At 37.7% G+C, this 17,964-nt stretch overlaps 1 protein-coding gene across 5 annotated transcripts in view; it reads right to left on the bottom strand.

Moving 5' to 3' along the window:
- TENT4A (terminal nucleotidyltransferase 4A) overlaps window positions 1-17,964 on the bottom strand; it is an 80,907-nt gene that overhangs the window by 30,267 nt on the left and 32,676 nt on the right. For all 5 annotated transcript variants that reach the window (XR_015290054.1, XM_086900269.1, XM_023921855.2 and 2 more), the window contains exons 2-8: window positions 15,057-15,180; window positions 13,560-13,606; window positions 12,533-12,653; window positions 10,894-11,001; window positions 10,044-10,172; window positions 8,779-8,992; window positions 1,173-1,299 (exon numbers count right to left, since the gene is read on the bottom strand). Coding sequence is in view for 4 of the 5 variants with exons in the window: in XM_086900269.1 (XP_086756395.1) it covers window positions 1,173-1,299; window positions 8,779-8,992; window positions 10,044-10,172; window positions 10,894-11,001; window positions 12,533-12,653; window positions 13,560-13,606; window positions 15,057-15,180 (870 nt within the window). In the remaining variant the exon portion in view is untranslated. The remainder of the gene's footprint in view (window positions 1-1,172; window positions 1,300-8,778; window positions 8,993-10,043; window positions 10,173-10,893; window positions 11,002-12,532; window positions 12,654-13,559; window positions 13,607-15,056; window positions 15,181-17,964) is intronic.

The following is a 17,964-nucleotide window of genomic DNA, read 5'->3' as shown; positions in this document are numbered from 1 at the left end:
GCCAATACACATTTAACAGTGACCTTTAGTATCTTAATACAGCAGTCTCAAATGTCAGTGTGAAACTCTGTACCACTCCTTCTGTACCTCCATCACAGTGCAATCTTAACCTTTGTGAATTTAATACCACTGAAAACCTAAAGGATTTACAGGCACCCTTAAAGTACTGTCAGTTTTAAACTCACAAGTGAAAGACTGCATCCACTTTGATGTAAACTTACTAGAGGAAACTATTTCACCTTCCAATTACATTAATGCTGGAAGTTTACATCATGACTAGAGTTTGCAGTTGTACTGAGATGTTTAAGTGACATCTTACAGCTGTCCTTCTCAGTGATTAGCTGGGGAGCTCAAAGCCATTGGGATTTTAGGGAAGTCTCTGGGAAGAGACATCCACTGATCTAGCCCAAATTCACACTGAGGGTTAGAACAAAAGGTGCTAGACCAGATGCATGAATGGAAATACCACATGGCTCCCATGCCTTCACTGTCTTTCTCCTGTCTTTCAAAATATAGAAAATGCAAAGGTGAGAGCTCAAACGACTGCTTGTGTTTCTATGAAAGACGATAAGAACTGCATTAAGAATGGCATGTCTAGAAGTATGCTACTTTTAATAGCAGTTCTGGCATTATCATCAAACCAGACTGATTCTATTAGTTTTTTTAATATAGTACTTTTAATCATTTTTTTAAATTCTTAAATACATATCAAGTCTTTTAAAATAACTTATGTATTAAAGAACCAGGGAAATTCTTAGCTTTGCTGTTTCGTTTTCTAATTGTCTCTAAACAAGCTATTTGATCACACACATTTCCTTCTGCCACAATACAGACATGCATCATAGTAAACATTAAACCAGCAAATCCTCTTTTGAGGGTTTGGTCCTCATTCAAGCAGAATGTTTCAGGAAAGACCAATTATCTTCTGGCTCCCTTCCACACTATCAGAATGCCACAATGGACTCATCCTGGGTTTTATCATGCTTTCTCCATTTCAATGCTGCACAATGAGGCATTGCACTCTCATACCCCTGAGCAGCTCAAATTGCTGTGCAGATTTCAATACAAGCACAGTTAAACAATAAATAAGAACATTCTTTTTATGAATCTAGACCTAAACATTCCTAACTGATTACACAGACAAATGGGTATTGAAAAAGTGAACTAATTACCTCTCAGAGTCTCTATTTGGATATGATCTTGCAAGTGGTGATACTGCATGGCTAAGAACAATGTAGGCATAATCAAAAACTTGTTTCACTTGCATGGCACCGTAAGAACTTCTGCCAACGTCGTTTCCTGAAATAATGTGACAGGCATCAGATCATCTTTTTTTAGTATCAGTTACCAAAACATTACACATACGTAAAGCTCAGAAGCCTTAACAATACAGCTTAATTCTGTTTAAACCAGTTATCCCATCCTAGTCACATCAGGAACACCTAAGTCTGCCTATTTCAACAAAAGAAGTTGACCTTAGGAATGACACTTAACATTATGCATTCCATTCACCACTTTTAAAATACTCACATACAGTGCTTGAAAGAAACAGAACATAGGGATCAGCTTAAAGCTCTTAGAGTGGTCTTCAAGAGGGAATCTACCAAGCTTAAAGCATCACATCTCACTTACCAGTAGAGTTCCTGCAGGCCAAATTCAGTTTACAATTTCACTTGTGTAACCACATTACCTTCATTAGGTCAGACAGACTCACATCAAATCTATTTAACCTTATCAAAACTACAGATTAATAAACCAGCATATACAGATATTTATCTCCACAGGATAAACCAGTTTTTCAAAAATCTGTCACAGAAGATTCCAGAAACTTTTATAGTACTGTTTCTTGATCGTTTGTGGAACTCTCAACTGCCCTACTTAAGAGGGCAGTTTACTCACTCCAGTTAAATGAGTGACATTTAACTGGAACTCTTTCCAAATCTATTGCCATGTGAGGAACTGCAGAAGTTAAGAACATTGTACATCTTCTGTATCAGTGGCAATGCAGAAGAATAAATCTCCCATCTGATACCTAGAACAATCTTGCTGCAACTAGCAGAAAGCATTTCAGGGCTTTCTGTGGATGTATTTGGCACCAGACATCAAAATTCACTGTTAGTACTCAATTTAAGAAACATAAATAAAACTGCTTTCAAATTGCATAAAATATGGACTAGGTCTTGACTGGGTAGAAAACTGCTTACAGTGAAAGGTTCCCTCCTTCAGAATGATGTGTGAAATGCTGTGAGAACACTAGAAAGGGATGAACCGCCAAATATGAAAATCAGATCAGGGGCCATGAATAAAAGAAATCAATGAAAATTCTGCTTTGAAAAATTGATGGATCAAGGACAGAATTCATCCTTTGGAGGACTGAATCAAACAAGGCTGAATCCAAGTGAAGAGGAACACTTCACTCCTCTGAGTGTTTTGTCCAGCAAGCCACTATAGACAAATATGCTGAGATCTGCCATCCAGGGGAAAAAAACACATGCCTTTCAAAATTCTCCAACAATAATGCCACTCTAACAGAAAAGCATAATCAATGAAAACTAACTGAAAACATAAAAGCATTTGGGAAAACAGATTTTTTCCAGTAATTCACATGGTCAAATAAAAACTGATCAAGAAATACTTTCTCTTTACTGACCTAACTGAGTATCTTAATCTGAATGCACCACTTTGAATCCAGCAACCACTAGGCTTAAAGTTACAGAAGCCTCTCCAAATGGTTTATTAGCTACTGGACTCTATTCTGAAGTAAAAGCAGCGATCAGTGTGGGCCTAGGACAGTGAATCTAGGCGGAAACACATGGTAATGTTCTTCACAGAGGACTTCATGAAGGACTTAATCCAAAGGTGGCTGAAAAGTGACTACAATATTCTAGTGGTCATGAAATCAGAACACTTTTCTACAAGAAAAGTAATGATTAATTCAGTATGGGATTTTCAGAGGCAGGACATTTGTGTCTAGCTACATAATGATATTCTAAACATAGATATGTAAGAGAATTAAATTGAGAAGCAATACAGAAATGGAATACAGACAAGCAGCTAAGCACATGTATTACTTACCACTAAATTCAAGTCCCTCTATGGTGGGACTTGATGTTAGGGCTCTTTTCCAACCTAAATCATTCTATAAATTCATATAACACAAATTTAGAATACACACTCAAAGAATCTGTATTAGTTTAGTCTAACATAATGCTAGGCAGGTATATTTGAGATGTATCCTGCATAAAGTTATACCAAAATGAAGACAGAGCTGCCACAAAATATTGGCTATTCCTTTCATCAGTTGTCACTACTGTTGTGCCAGCAAAAGAAATCATAAACCTTCCCTAAACCACTTATAGTAAATTTGGGCAGTTTAATATAAATCAATGAAGTTGTGTTTAAGTCTTGATTGAAGCAGACTTGAGAACAGAGGCAGAATAGCTCGTGCCATACCATGCTTAGGTTCCTGGATTGCCTCATCCTGCACCTGTAATTAGTTCATAGAGATGTCTAAATTAACAGGTCTTAATAATACAGTACAGAGCTCTTTACTTGGGCTGCACCTAGAGCTACTGAGAACTTCATCTGCCAAGTCTGTATAAAGATGACCCTAGCCAATCCAGAAAGCAACATATTAAAGAAGATAGAAGATCACACGTTTGCATTTCCTGCCCTGAATAGATTTTCTTCTGAGAGATCACTCTCATTAGAGAGCCATGTCTTACATAACTGAGTATCCCTCTTTTGTTACAATCTAGACTGATCAGTTAAAGCACGCAATGCAAATGCTGTCACTCTAAAAAAAATCATACATACTTCAATCCTCAGATGTACATTAGGAGATAACAATGGTGTCTGACTTCACGTATAATTCAATCCTTATTCTTTCTTACAAAGCCTTCATCCCTAAAGGAGCATGTCCAAAATTTCCATCACTTGCTATCAGTATTACCACTCCATTAGGTAGCCTTCCTTTACCTGAAGCAGTTTTAAGAACATGGCCTGAAAGGGCAAAAGGTAAGACCATGAGCTAGGACTGAAGCAAACCCACTTGTGTTAAGCTATTAGCTAGTAAACAGCTTTTTGCAACATTCAGCATTACAAAGATTCTTTCAAATGCTAACTTCACTTATGCTTTATACACACACATGTGAACAAATGTATATGCAGGATCTAATAACCAATAGCTGATACTGAAAAGCTGCAATGAATAAGTTTGGGCAGCCACTAAGGCTAGAAGAGAATCTCATAGATGTTGCCAATCTCAAATGTATTTACTTCCTGTACTTGTGACCTGTCAAGGTGTGGAAGCAAGCAACACAAAGAATAATAAATCCTGCAAGTTAAAGATTCTTTTCAAAGAAAACACATTGAATTTAAGTTTTAGAACTTTCATTGATGGCCACAGCAATTCAGAATGAAGAACAAACTTTCTCATGAATGGAGTAGCACAGGTAGAACTCCCAGTTTCAAACTTGGTGTTAAAGAGTAGCAATTTAGTTACTCTAGCCACTGGCAGTATGAAACTAGATCAAAATTATTCCTATTCTGAGCATCAGAAATGACTGGAGGACCTTGATTCACACAGGTATAAAATAACAAGCCCCCCAACAGTCTGGTGGATAAGCACCAAATTTGTTTTATAACCACAGAGCAAAAGATTTGTCAACTGCAAACAGTTAAGTCTTCCAAGATAGGATACTGTTAGACCAACTCTGGACAAACCTCTTCTAAGATGATATCATCTACCCTGCTCCAACATATTCCTGTAAACAAACTTCTGAGTGCTTGACTTTGCAGTTCTCCTTAATAAATGCTTTTACCTTTTACATATTTTACAAAAAGGACAAGTGCTTAAAAAAACTGAAACGGTGAAGCTACAAGATGCTTATGGAAACGCCCTCCTTTAGACAATGCGTAGGAAATGATTTTCAGCTCATCACCCTGTCCTACGACACTAACCCAAAATGAAAGATCTTAGACTACGTATGAAGATCAAGTATAAATGATTACTTCAAAATGCATCACCGCTATCTTAGTCTGACAACTCAAATCCAGACCTCAATAACCTTCCCACTTGAAGTGTAGACTTCTGACATCTTTGTTGGAATCCTGGTTCTTAAACCACAGAAATTATCATCTTCTAGCACACAATGATCAGTCTCTGAGAATCTCTGAGGAAACTGCAGTACCTAGAAGAATCTAAGAAAACCCACTACAACCAAAACAACTCAATAGTTTAATGCTTCTTCCTCCCAAATCCAGGAGCTAACAGAAGGTAATGAGCAGGTAAAATGATGTATGACATCCTTCTGATGACACCTTTTATCTCTTAGCCAAATACCACCCACCATTTCATGCTGAATAAACAACAGTTCCTCCAACTTAAAGAAACTAATCCCACTAAACACATTCCTGTTCCCTACAAGACCACTTTAAAGCTACTCTTTTGAATTTTACACCCTTGTTGGGAGTTAAGTGTCCTTCCTTTTGTTCCTTCTTACCTATAAAATTTTTCCCATTAGTTGCAGGGAAACCTGACTGCAGGTACTTTTTAGATGCTTGAGAAAGACTATGGATGCTAACTGTGAAGCAGGGAGCACAGTGCCTGTGGAATAGCAGGCCACATAACTTTCCCAGTCTTGCCTGAGAAAGTGGCCTGAGAAATCATAAGAATTAAAACAATCCCCAGAGATAGAAAACAGCCTTGCAGGTGCTGTTTGTCTGTTCCTTATTTTATTGCAAGAGAAGGTCGAGGGGTGGTGAACCCCACTGACCAATGATAGTGATGTGTTAGTTTACTAACCAATGAGAATTTTCCTTTCTGTACTTTCACGTATTGGTCTATAAAAAAAGATCTGAGGCAATAAACTGGGAAAAATTCTCCAGTTCGACTCCACAAGAGAATCTGTGTCATTCTTCTCGCCGTTCCCAATAGAGCGACAAAAGACAAAGAGTTTGGTTAAACCCAGGGGAAGGGGGCAGGTGAAAGAGAAGGTAGAGGCAGCAGGGAGTGGGCTTATTTCTTCAGCTTGAGAGAAAGACACACATGAAGCTGTAGTTACTAAGGAAAAAAGCATTTGCTATGACCCAGACAGAGTTTCTCCTTCTCTTCTTCATCTGTAGGGCCCCACACCCCCTGTCCCACCACGACGTGCTGCTGTGCCAGCCACCGCTGTGGAGCTTAATACACCTCGTCCACCAGCCCGGGATTTCTACACATTTTTGCCATTCCAGCTGAGTGTTTCAGCAGGATCCAGCAGGAGCATTGAGTGCCCACAGGGGGTTTGTGAAGCAAAGCCTTGCCTCCATCTTTTCCCATCTCAGCCAAGAAAGCTGTCACGGAGTCCTTGGTTCTGTTTTGTTATTAATGCCATTGCTATTGCTTGTTTGCCTTGTCACCATACTAAAAAGAACCGAAAAGTAAATAACTGTTATTCTTATCCCTATATCTTTGCCTGAAAGACCCTTGATTTCAAAATTATAATAAGTTGGAGGGAGGGGCTTTACATTTTTCATTCCAAAGGTGGCCCCTGACCACCCTAGCAGACAGCTATCTTCAGTCTCCCATTGCTGCACTAGTGCATACACTCACAGAAGCGACTTTTGCACTACTTTGATAATCTTTGAGAAGTAAAAAGGGAGAGATTTTTTTATCCCTGTATTTTTTGTCTCATTCTGGGATTAAGCCATCTTTTGAAGTATTCTTCCAAGGCTTAATAGGAGCTTTAGAAACAGCTGTGATCAGACAAAAAAAAAAAAAAAAAAAAAAAGAAGGATTGAAAAATGAAATTAAAAACTTGTGCATACAGTGCAAACACTGACTTGCAGGGGTAAAATTCTGCAGCAGCTTATGCTAATTTAAGTCGAGATATCTGTGTCCACTCTATCAAAATAACACATTCCCGTCTCCTTCACAATACTGCCACCAACCCTTAGAGTCAGACACTGAGTGGATCTCATCACAAACTAATCAGAGATGACTTGTAAACTGAGCAAGGACTTGAACCCTTGGTGAAGATTTTTGTACTGGGTTAGAAGGAATAACAAAACTAAACTAATTAACAGAATTCTAGACAATATTGACAAATACTTGACAGGCAATTTTAGATACTGTAGGAATATGTGATTAAGACTGGATCTAAGAAGGCTGTACTTATCAGATCTGATTCAAAAAGCCATCCTATGTTCTGTGTAATTTTTCTCCTAGCTTCATCTGGTAAGTTCTGAAGGTCTGTGGTACCTACTAAAAAATATCCTTATGACACATAGTGGTCAGATAACTTCAAAATATTGTCAGCTTTCATTATCCTTGTTAAAATATTCTCTCCTGTAAGAATTATATTATCTCACACCATACAAACTCCTCTAGAATTTCATTTTTGTTAACTCTTTGACAGCTTATAGCTATTCTTTCTTCTAAACTACCATTCTTTGTTTCTGCAAGATTAATGCTTGGAAGAACAGTTCAGGGCACCTATTCAACTTAAAAGGTTTTTTTCTTCTCCAGAGTACTATCAGCAGTGATTAAAACATTGCATAGTACTCACAGTTTGCTCTCCTTCCATCCCCAGCAGATAGAAGTGAACAGAACTGGAGGGCAGTGAAGATTTTTGACTCTAAATAATTGTGGTTCATGCTGCTATTCAAATGGGTCTTCAGACAAGTAAGTACACAGCTCCTTAAAGGAAATCTCAATGACAATGACAGCTCTGCACAATCACACCCTAACCTATGCCTGGCCAAGTACAAGAGTCATGATGGACACAAACTCAGAGTTACAAACAAATCAGAAACATGGTAAGACAAATGAGTATTACAACCTGTAACCTGTTCTAGGGAAGTATGAACACTCAGCATATTGAGTGTTTAGAAAAGTGCCAGACTTCAGTTCCTGATCCATGGTATTTGCTTTAAAAGTGCTGTAAATAAGCAATCTACATACAAGATGTGACAGTATGGACTTTGCCAATTACATTCTAGAAATACTTGTGCTGAAGTCCAAATTAACTGAAAATTGGAATTTCAGCTACTTGTGATGGTCTAAATAGAACACAAACTGACTACTATAAAGTTGGAAATTTTCCCAAGGCACTTAGCCAAAATTAAGCTCAATTATTTGAGGGTTACTGAATTAAAACCAAATTTTAAAAAATAATCATTTTATGTTAAGTACTTTCAAAAGAAGATGTAACTCAAACTCTGGCATTCCCTAAAGATCCCTGTTCAGCACAGAAGCCAGTTATGCAAAGCGCTTTCCACGCCACCACCACAACACAGCTGGTTTTTACAGATACCCACCCCTGCTCCTGAACAGTCTGTGGCACCACCCTGCAGGACAGGTTATGCTTCTGGGGTATTTTTTTCCCATATGGTGTGATTTATCTGAAGTATGGCACCACAGACTGTGGCAGAAAAAGCTACCTTCCAATCTCATTCTCATAGCAAATAATAGATAATTGTTCTGCTAACATCCCCCCTTCCAGGATTTCCTGAAATTCTTTCTTTCACTACCTCTCAGCACTGTCAGAGAATCTTATTAATAAATTAAACACAGTTCTGGATCTCCAAAGCATTATGCAACTGCACTGTTTACATATAATCCAATTTACTCAAGCTAAGACTCTTGGGGGAGGTCTATATCCCTTGGTCCTCCAACCTGACTGTACCTCTACACCAGTAATAGTCTCTTCCCAGTGCAGCTTCTTAATTCGTCTGACAGACGAGCACAAGCTGAGAGCACAGCTCTGGAATATTGCAAGAAGTGTATAGTCCTACCAGGCAGGAGAGGATCTTCAATACATAGCATAGATGGTCTGTATCCATTAGTCATGACTTTCATGATTTCTTCTTTGGCAATATAGGCACCTCCATTTTTTATTCTAATACCAGTTTTCAAGTAGTTAAAATTCCTTCCATAGAGTTCAAAAAATTCTATTAGAAGCATTCCAAGGTTTTCATCAGCTCTTCTTGCATCAATTCTTGGATGTAGCTGTAACACAAACCAGTTTTTGCTTATTAAAAATTAATATTTTTCAGACCATAACACAGGAAAACAAAAAGCTCGCATTTAAACAGCTGAGTATTTCTTCACGTAAGTCTCAACTGAGCCATTCACTCTTCATGTACTTAAACCACTCTCAGATAACCGAAAGGGGGCACCAATTCAGCAGTATCTGGAAGCCAAAGAATTCTTTCATCTTTCCTCATGCAGCTTTTTGAGGATTAGGGAATTCTTTTCCTGAAGTCAAAAGCAAGAAAGAAGTACTGCATACAAAATTATAGCCTAGTTAGTAATGAAGTAGTACCTGATTTTCAAAAGACAATCCATCCCTCAATGTTTTCAGAAAGTGGGGGGCAATCTAGTTGCCCCAGCTGAACTACAGTTTATGTCTGTAGCTCCACTTATTATATTTGGTATACAAAACCTACAGTAATATTTCAGTCAACACCAGCAGCAGCAGAATATATAACTTTTCCATTACCATAGCTGCTGAGAAATGCTAACACCATACCTCATCATACCTGTAGGAGGCTCACTATCACAGAAATTGATTAACAGAAGTTGTAACTTATTTGTAACATTGTAACTTGGCAATTTCATCAGTCAAGTACAGCATCTGCCAGTCTTAAGCACGTCAAAACCTAACATGTAAGTAAAAAAACCAACTTGACTCTTGGATTTCATCACTTCAATAAACACTGAAATCAACTACTTTGCACATTCAGTACCAGTAGTCTGGGAGGCAAAAGAAAATCCATCCTGCAGATTTAATAAGCACCACTAAGGTGATTCAGGTACAGGCCCTGGTGTACGCACAGCCTCTAAGCCTTTTACAAGGGTCCTGCTGCTGCTCCAGTTCACACATGATAGATCCTGGATGTTTGAGAGGTAGTCCACAGGATCTTTCAAGCATCAAACACTCATAACAGTAATGGTGTGCATTGCAAGGGGCATCTGAAGAAAGATTACAATAAAAGGGCATAGGTACAGAACCCAAAACATTTTGAAGAACATAGAAACAAATAAGCAACAGACTTACCTGCAGGAAACTAATTGCCATTAAAATTAGGCTGTAAGAGCTAATTCCACCAGTAAAAACTTCATTCAAATCCCTCTGAAGGAGGAACTGTTTTAGTACTAAAATTAAGTAAGGTAGCAAAGAATATTTCTGCAAAGCAAAATAAGTCTTATCAACGTCAATGTCAACATTCCAAAACAAATAAAGAAGTACACTTCTTAAAAGTAAATCTCAGAAAACAAAGAGTTATCCAATACAAAAATATTTCCAGTGTTGTGCTGTACACAGTGTTTCCATGGGAAAAACTGAAACATGTTTTTTTTTTTTATTCTAGAAACAGATGAATAGCTCCAATTCTTATTTTATTGAAGACCTTACATATTAAACTTATTTCCCACCTAAACAGTAAGATTTTTATATCCTTCTTTGAATGTCACTGCCACTACAATCAAAGCTCTTGCTCTAAATAATACCTTTACTACAGAGCATAAAAGGAAACTTAAATGTTTATCTACACAATTGCTTCTTGACAGTTTAGTAAGACAGTATTCATAATGTAGCATCACTTATACACAAGGTAAGCAAAATTTGCACATAGACTTGCTACAGAAGCAAAGGTTAGCACCTATCTGCAAATCTAAATATGACTGTGAAATCCTCTCACAGTGTACAGGTTTATTCAGTCCAACACCCAGCACTCGAAGGGAACACTGAATGGACACCAAAAGATAATAAATTAATATATTTCTGTTTAATTCACATTAATGAGAATAGTCTTCAGCAGTAAATTGTCAAGCCATACCAAAAAAAGTTAGCTAAGCATCTAGCACATCCTTGGTAAGTAGAATTACATTCAATACATAGCTGATACCTTCATGTATTCCTTGATAAATCGAGCTGCCTTCACACCAGTTTCTACATTAAAACTGATGTCAACTTTCACTTCTGTCTCCAGGTCAGTGAGTTTTATTATTGGTACCTGAAAAGATAAATACAAGCATGTGAATCCCCAGAAACACAACACTGGTGCTGTGCCCTAGCTTATTCAAGACACATGGATGCTAACAGTCCAAATGAATGCAACTATCAAGTCTGTCTGAGAGGAGGTAACAATTCTAACCTGACTGACACATGAATGCTTTCTAGGGAGATGATTAATGTGCAACCACATTAACTTATCATCACTCTGGTACTCTCCCATAACCATTAGCTATCTGCCTTCATAGCTGCAATAGCAGTGTTTTATATGACCACTCAATTTACTTATTTTAATGACTCATTCCAGTTAATAGAAGATCTCCTAATCTCATAACCTGTGGGAACTGCATTCCTCTGACCCAGCACTGCACCATTCACTTACTGAACTGACAGAAAACCGGACTAGCAGGAAGTAATGCCTTTTGGTTTATCAAGATGAACTGGTTCAATGCAGAGTCAAATGAAAGCCAGAAGAGATAAAGCAAAGCAACCATAGAAATATGGCAGGAATGAATTAACATTAAATAACTGAATATGTAGTTTAGCTTCACACCACCACCTGGAAAGCAGTGGCCTACAAAATCATCTCACAATCATAACCTAAACTTCAGCTGATAAATTTAAAATAAATTTAACTCCTCATATTTTTAATCTGAAATGGAAAACAAAAAAAGTGTAGCATAATTTTATACAACATCAGAAGAAAAAGAATAAGAAGGGATAGTAAAATTGTAAGCCTAGCCTAGTGCCATTTTCCATCACTAACTGGTAATACAGATTCTGAATATCCCATCAGCTCTCAGGTAAACCAAAGACTACCAAGGCTACTGTTATGCACTGCTACTCTAATGAAAGCCACAGGAATATTATGAACCTAAAAGAGGAAGACTGTTTTAGAGACCACAAAAAGAAGCTTGCTGATAGAAATTTGGAATGAATACTCACCTTAGTCCCATGAAGAAAACATATCTTGCTCAGTAATATAAAATTTTCATGCATTAAGTTTTTAACATATTCAACATGATTCAGGCTTACAAGAAAGATTCAAGACATAACACACATCAGTCACATAAATGACAAAGCTCTCATTTAAACAGCTATTTTGGACATGAAACTCAATGTTAGGTTTGGAACGCTTCATGATGCCATCAGAAACAAGACAATGTGAAAACAGTGTTGAGAGCTAGAGAGCTCTAGTTACTGGCTCAGTAAATTCCTCTCAAAGGTCAGTGGAAAAACATTATGCAAATAGTTAACTTATTTTACTGGATATTTTACAAACACTGACTTTCAGATATTTATTGACAACATAGGAATAAAGTATGGCCTTTGGCAAACAGTACACAGGATTACCGATACACATGTAAAAGACTCCATGCTATTGCTAAGCACCTACAGATTCTACTGACACCTTGCAGAGAGCTTAACACAGTATCATTTGCTTCAGGAATTACGAATACTATTTATTACCAACATCTGAAGGGGTCTGAAACTTTTTCAGTTCAGTATTCCAAAGCTTACTACCTACTTACCGTAGCTTTGTCAAGTACTTTAATGGAATATGGCTCAGCCACATTGTGTTTTCTCAGTGCTTGCTCCAAAAGCTGTAAAGGAGGTCGTTCCCACTTCCCAAAAACAACTAGATCAATATCACTAGACAAAAAGAACACAGCATGAAATCCATTAAGTCTAAAGCACAATACATTACCAAAAAATAAGGTAAGATTGGCATTCTACATTTTGCAAGTCATAAAAGGTGATCATTTTGCAATTTGCAATGTAGGTTCCCAATAGGCTCCTTCTAGGAACGTTAAGAAAGAGTCCATAAGTGTTTTAGGGCCCAAAGCAGTAGTCTAATTTCTTGCTTCCATTACTCTGGTGAGTTCTTAAGTGTTCTTTTCCCTTCTACCTTTCACGCTTCCTCCCCTCTGACTTCCACAGTCCAATTCCATTCCTCATCTATCTACTCATGTTGACAGGCATTATAATAATTCAAGGAACTTTATCAGTGATTGGTATTCATAGAAACTAAATTTCCAGTGCTTTTCTTCTGAAAACTTACTTGATGTAAAGATAACATCACCTTTAAGGCAGAGCTACACAGGTTTCCGCATCTAATTGAATCATTAAGTGATATAAAATGCCAAATTAAGTAAGACATTTTCCTCTCCAAAAAGATGGGAATACAGCACTGTGATGGCTCCTTTGACTTTGCACAGTAACACTGTGATAAGTGACACATTCTCAGTAATTCTTCTTATTTAATAAAACACAATCTTTACAAAGGAAATGCTAAACATTCAGTTCCACTGTCTATTTAAAAAAAAGCCAAAGACTAACCCCAGACACAAGGAAAAAAAGGTAATTCACCAAAGGGTTAATAAGCAGAGCAGTAAGATGATACATCAAATACTTGCAAATCTTCAAGTTCAAAAGTTCTTTCCCTTTGCCACATGAAATATTAGATAAAAGTTTTACTGAAAATTTGACACAGTTGCACATTCTAAACTTCTTTGAAATCTCCCTTTCTCTAAAAGACAAGAGTAAACTATTACTTACCTAGTTGGAAGATAAAGCCCTGTACTAAAGCTGCCAAAAATCTGGACCTGAAAAGAACACAGCAGGAAAACATCTTGCAATTATGAATGCTCACTTCCTTTTACTTTCACAAAACTTCATATGTTTCTCCAGTTGTTAAGGATATAGCCAAGTAAGAAAGTTACTTTACTATATACTCTCTGTACAAACACACATTTTCTTACAGATGCAACTTTAGAGGAAATTTGGCTTCTTTACTATGAAATAAATACCAATCCAGCTAGCAGAGAATAAATTTAAGCAAGTTCTTTTAATTATTTATTTCCAGTTTGACAGACATACAAGCTTTTATTCATTTCCTTCCATCCTGTTCCCTCCTTTCCTTACAGGACAGCTTTACTGAAATTGGAAGAGTTCAAGGAAAATTTTTCCAAAATTTTAGGTTTAAAAACCAGCAAGTACATCTAAATATATCATTCAGATCAAAATAAATACTTCAGATTTTACTGTTAAGAACAACTATGAAGTAGTAGCAGGTGTTTGTATGTGAAAAAGCAGCCACAATGAAGATAAATCCACAGACCACATCAAATACTTTCAGCAAGCTGCCTATCTAAAGAATTGAGATGTTCTTCCCTCTCCAATAGAGTAGAGCCCAATTTACAAGCTCACTTAGTTTTTTCCTGGGCAACACAAGTCCTTTTCAGTGGTTTTTTTTTTTGATTTCCACCAGGTAGTAAAATCTCACTATGAAGGAAAAACATGGGTAAGGATGAAGCAGAGAAGTTTTACAGTATTTTTAGCTCAGTGCTGTGACCGGAGCCCTCAATGTCTGCCATGGAAGGCGATGAAATCACAACATTTTGGTTGTTAACAACAATGCTACCATCTGGCAATCAAAGCTGATGCTAGAAATACAGTTCAGAATACATTCTTTTTGAATAATGCTTTTTTGAATAAGCATTGAATAACTAAGTGTTTGAAATTACACCAGCTGAGATTGCAACATATCTCAGGAAGTTAAATTTTCCCACTACAGTAGGGCTGAAGTAATTCCTTGAATGTTAAATTCATGAAGAGTACAAAAAGAAAACCCATCTGCATTTAATTGCTCTTTCATTTTTTTTTTATTTAAAAATATCCACATATTCAGGACCCTTGCAGAAATGGATACATAGGTAGTCAGTCTCACTTTAATATTCAAAATTAAAATATACAGAGACAATTTAATAAGCTTTTACTTTAGGAAATGCACTACTAAGAGTGGACATTTATTCACATTCCCAGCTCTCAAAATGAAAAACACATTCAGTAGAATTCATTAACCCAAAATCCAGGTTTGAAATTTCTTTTAAAATAAATTTCCAAATACTGCAAGAATTGTGACAGTAGGTCAATTGCCTTAAACTTGAAGAGTTACCTGTTCATTTCTAAAAGAAAGAAAGATAATAGCAAGGTTAAGTAAACCAAGCTCTACAATTTACTAGAGAAGCAAATCACAGCTGAAGCTACACTCACATCAGCGGTAGGCCAAAGATCTTTGATGACTGTTTCTATCCTTTTTACCACTTCTCTTCTCATAGCTGCTTCTTCAGGACGAGGGGACATGAAGTCATAGAAGTCAATGATTTCTTCATGTAGTCTAATGGAGAAAGCAGGTTCAGTTAAAGTGACAATTGAACTATTTAACTATTACAATAAATTTTATAAGAAACAGGCCATAGGCTTTATTTAATATCATCCTTTAACGTAAGAGCTCAGAACACTAACTCTAGTAGACTGTGGCAGGTTTTAGCACTAACTAAAATTACCAGAGTACTTACTCATTTCTTGCTGTGAGATATGGATTAGGAGAAGGGCAAAACAGGCTTAAAACTTAAAAAGAATAAAGAAACAAGACTACAAAAATAAGAAACCTTTTCTCCCCCCACCCAACCTTTTTTCTTTCCAACTGACACCATGGAGACAAAAGATGTTAAAGCAGTACCAACTATACAATAGTCTTTTCATCAATCTTTGCAGGGAAAGGCGTTTTCTCTTGTCATTCCATGGAGAGCTCTCCATGAGAAAGTTTTCTCATGGCTTTTCATTTCTATGACTGGCAGCCGCCCAGGCACAAACTCTGCCATCATGCTGTCCTCCCATTTTCACAACACTCTGAAGAAGTGTGTTCATGGGCCATGAACTCATAGGGTATTATTTTAAGGATGAGTTATTCAAAGGCAAAGGTTCTCTCCATCTATCTCTGTGATCATCTCTAGGAACACAGGTTTTCTTCTTCTCCCCCTAGGACACAGGGTCTTCATCAGCTCTCGCATCTCTCTCTCTCTCTCTGTTCAAGCATCTCATGGGATCACAGTGACTCCATCATCTGCTTAGCTTCATCAACGGATACCTTTGCTCAGATCTACAGCCTGAATACTTCATTCTCCCAATATTCTTTCATGAATTAAAGGAGTTTTTCAGAACATTATTGTCCATCTCCATGGCCCTACCAAAAGAATATTTCAGCCTATTAGAGCATCTCCTCATTCTTCTTCCATCTGAGGCTTGACTCCTTCTTTTACTGACCTTGATATTTCATGTTCTCTCCCTACGTGTTGATCGCTCTGACTTCTTCTCTCTGGAGAGGGGATTAAAGTCTGCAGGTCTTATCTGTGTAGCAAAAGGGTTAAATCACATGCAGGCAGTCATGGTGTCAGATCTGAGGCCGAGCTGGTGCTTTCTCTCAGCTGCGCAGCTGCTGGGAGGGAGCAAATGGTCCTCGGCCTGGAACCATCTGTGCAGGCCAAGAGTGGCGAGGAGGGGTGTCAGCGAGATGTTAGCAGCCATGGCTTGGCCCAGCCTGGGCCAGGGGCCCCTCTGGGAACAGCTTCCCAGAAGGGAATGTGACACAGAGGGCTTCCCAGAAGGGGCCACAGCAAAGCCCGGCCCAGGGAATGCCCCACAGTCTCCATCCCCTGCCCGAAAGCTGCTGGAGTCCAGCCCAGGCCTCCCCACACCAGGCAGCATAGGCCATGGGGGAGCAGGGCCAGCCACACCAGGGGTCTGCCACCTTTCAAGGCCAGAAAGAAAGAGAGAAGTTCCCAGGCTTGGGTTTTTAAAAGGTGTTATTCACAAAGTTGAACTCACTTTTCAGTGGTGCAAAATGCTGTCAGTTCTCAGAACTGGCCAGCTATTGGCCTGATCTCAAGCACAGAAGAAACTCCCAGCAGCCTCTCTCAGGGAAATCACTTCTGTGGGTGTTTCCCATTTCTTTCCCTAAATGCCAAACTACGACACAGACATTTACTGAATTTCTTACTGGCTCAACAGTGAAGGCCAAATTCAATTCCTGATTCTTAACAACAATTTTCTTTAAAAAACAAAGCTGAGACTTAAAAACTACATAATGATGCAAATGTGAAGCATCACAAGACCAACCAGCCTTCAAGCAGGTTTACTTGTCCAGCATTTGTTAGTTCTGTGTATGTGGCAGTGTACACAGACTGCAAACAGGCCACTGGCGTTTGTGAGTTTTTGCAGAGGACAATAAAGAGGACATTTGAGTATTTCTTGACATAAAAACATCTACTTTTTGACACTCAAGCCCTTCATTCATAGACAAAGTGACTTTCCAACTGAACTCAAAGTGAGAAATATTAAATATATTCTCAAGTGTAAAGTATTTTTATACCCATGTTACAAGAAGAGTTCTGACAGTGGAACCTTATACACCTATTAAGCCCTTTTGTTTCACATCTACCACTACTACAGAACTCTTCCTGCCAAATTTGAGTTTTCAGGTAAATGTCATGTTTGCCTTAAATGAAAAAGCATCAAGCCATGCCAAACAAAAACGCAAGTAACTATTGCTGTGACATTTTTCCAAAATATTTTTTTGGTGTTGACATATTTCAAAGATTTCTAACTCATTAAATGTATCTAGTCAATATCGTAGTGAAATCCAAATGCTGCCCGAAACCGAAAAATCAATCTATAGTTTATATACTTAGCCTTCCAAAAGGAAAATTTAATACCTCTCTAGTAGAACTCAACTCTTCATCTGAGTCATTTGCAATTCATTTTACTAGATACCTCCCCTACTAAGAGGTAACTTCCAAGAGACAATATGCCTAATTTTTAAGTGCTAGTTTTCCTTTCCACAGACAAAGAGATTTTTGCAGCAAAACTCAAAAATACTTCCAAAAAGCATAAATATTATGAATTACTGTTTGCCCTTTCTCTTATCTTAAACTGAGCCTGGACCCACAACTGAACATTTAACTAACATTTCAATTTGCTTATGAATCCGCTTGATTCCAAAATTCTAGAGCAAGACAGAAAATACAAGCTGATATGCTCTTATTTTGTTTTGTTTATAGAAAGTATGCTTTTTCCCTACCTTTCCAAGACAAAAAGACCAATGAATAAAATACTTGAATAT

Source organism: Cyanistes caeruleus, chromosome 1 (assembly GCF_971803275.1).
Source record: "Cyanistes caeruleus chromosome 1, bCyaCae1.hap1.1, whole genome shotgun sequence".
NCBI lineage: Eukaryota > Metazoa > Chordata > Aves > Passeriformes > Paridae > Cyanistes > Cyanistes caeruleus.
This window is presented reverse-complemented; position numbering and strand designations above follow the sequence as displayed.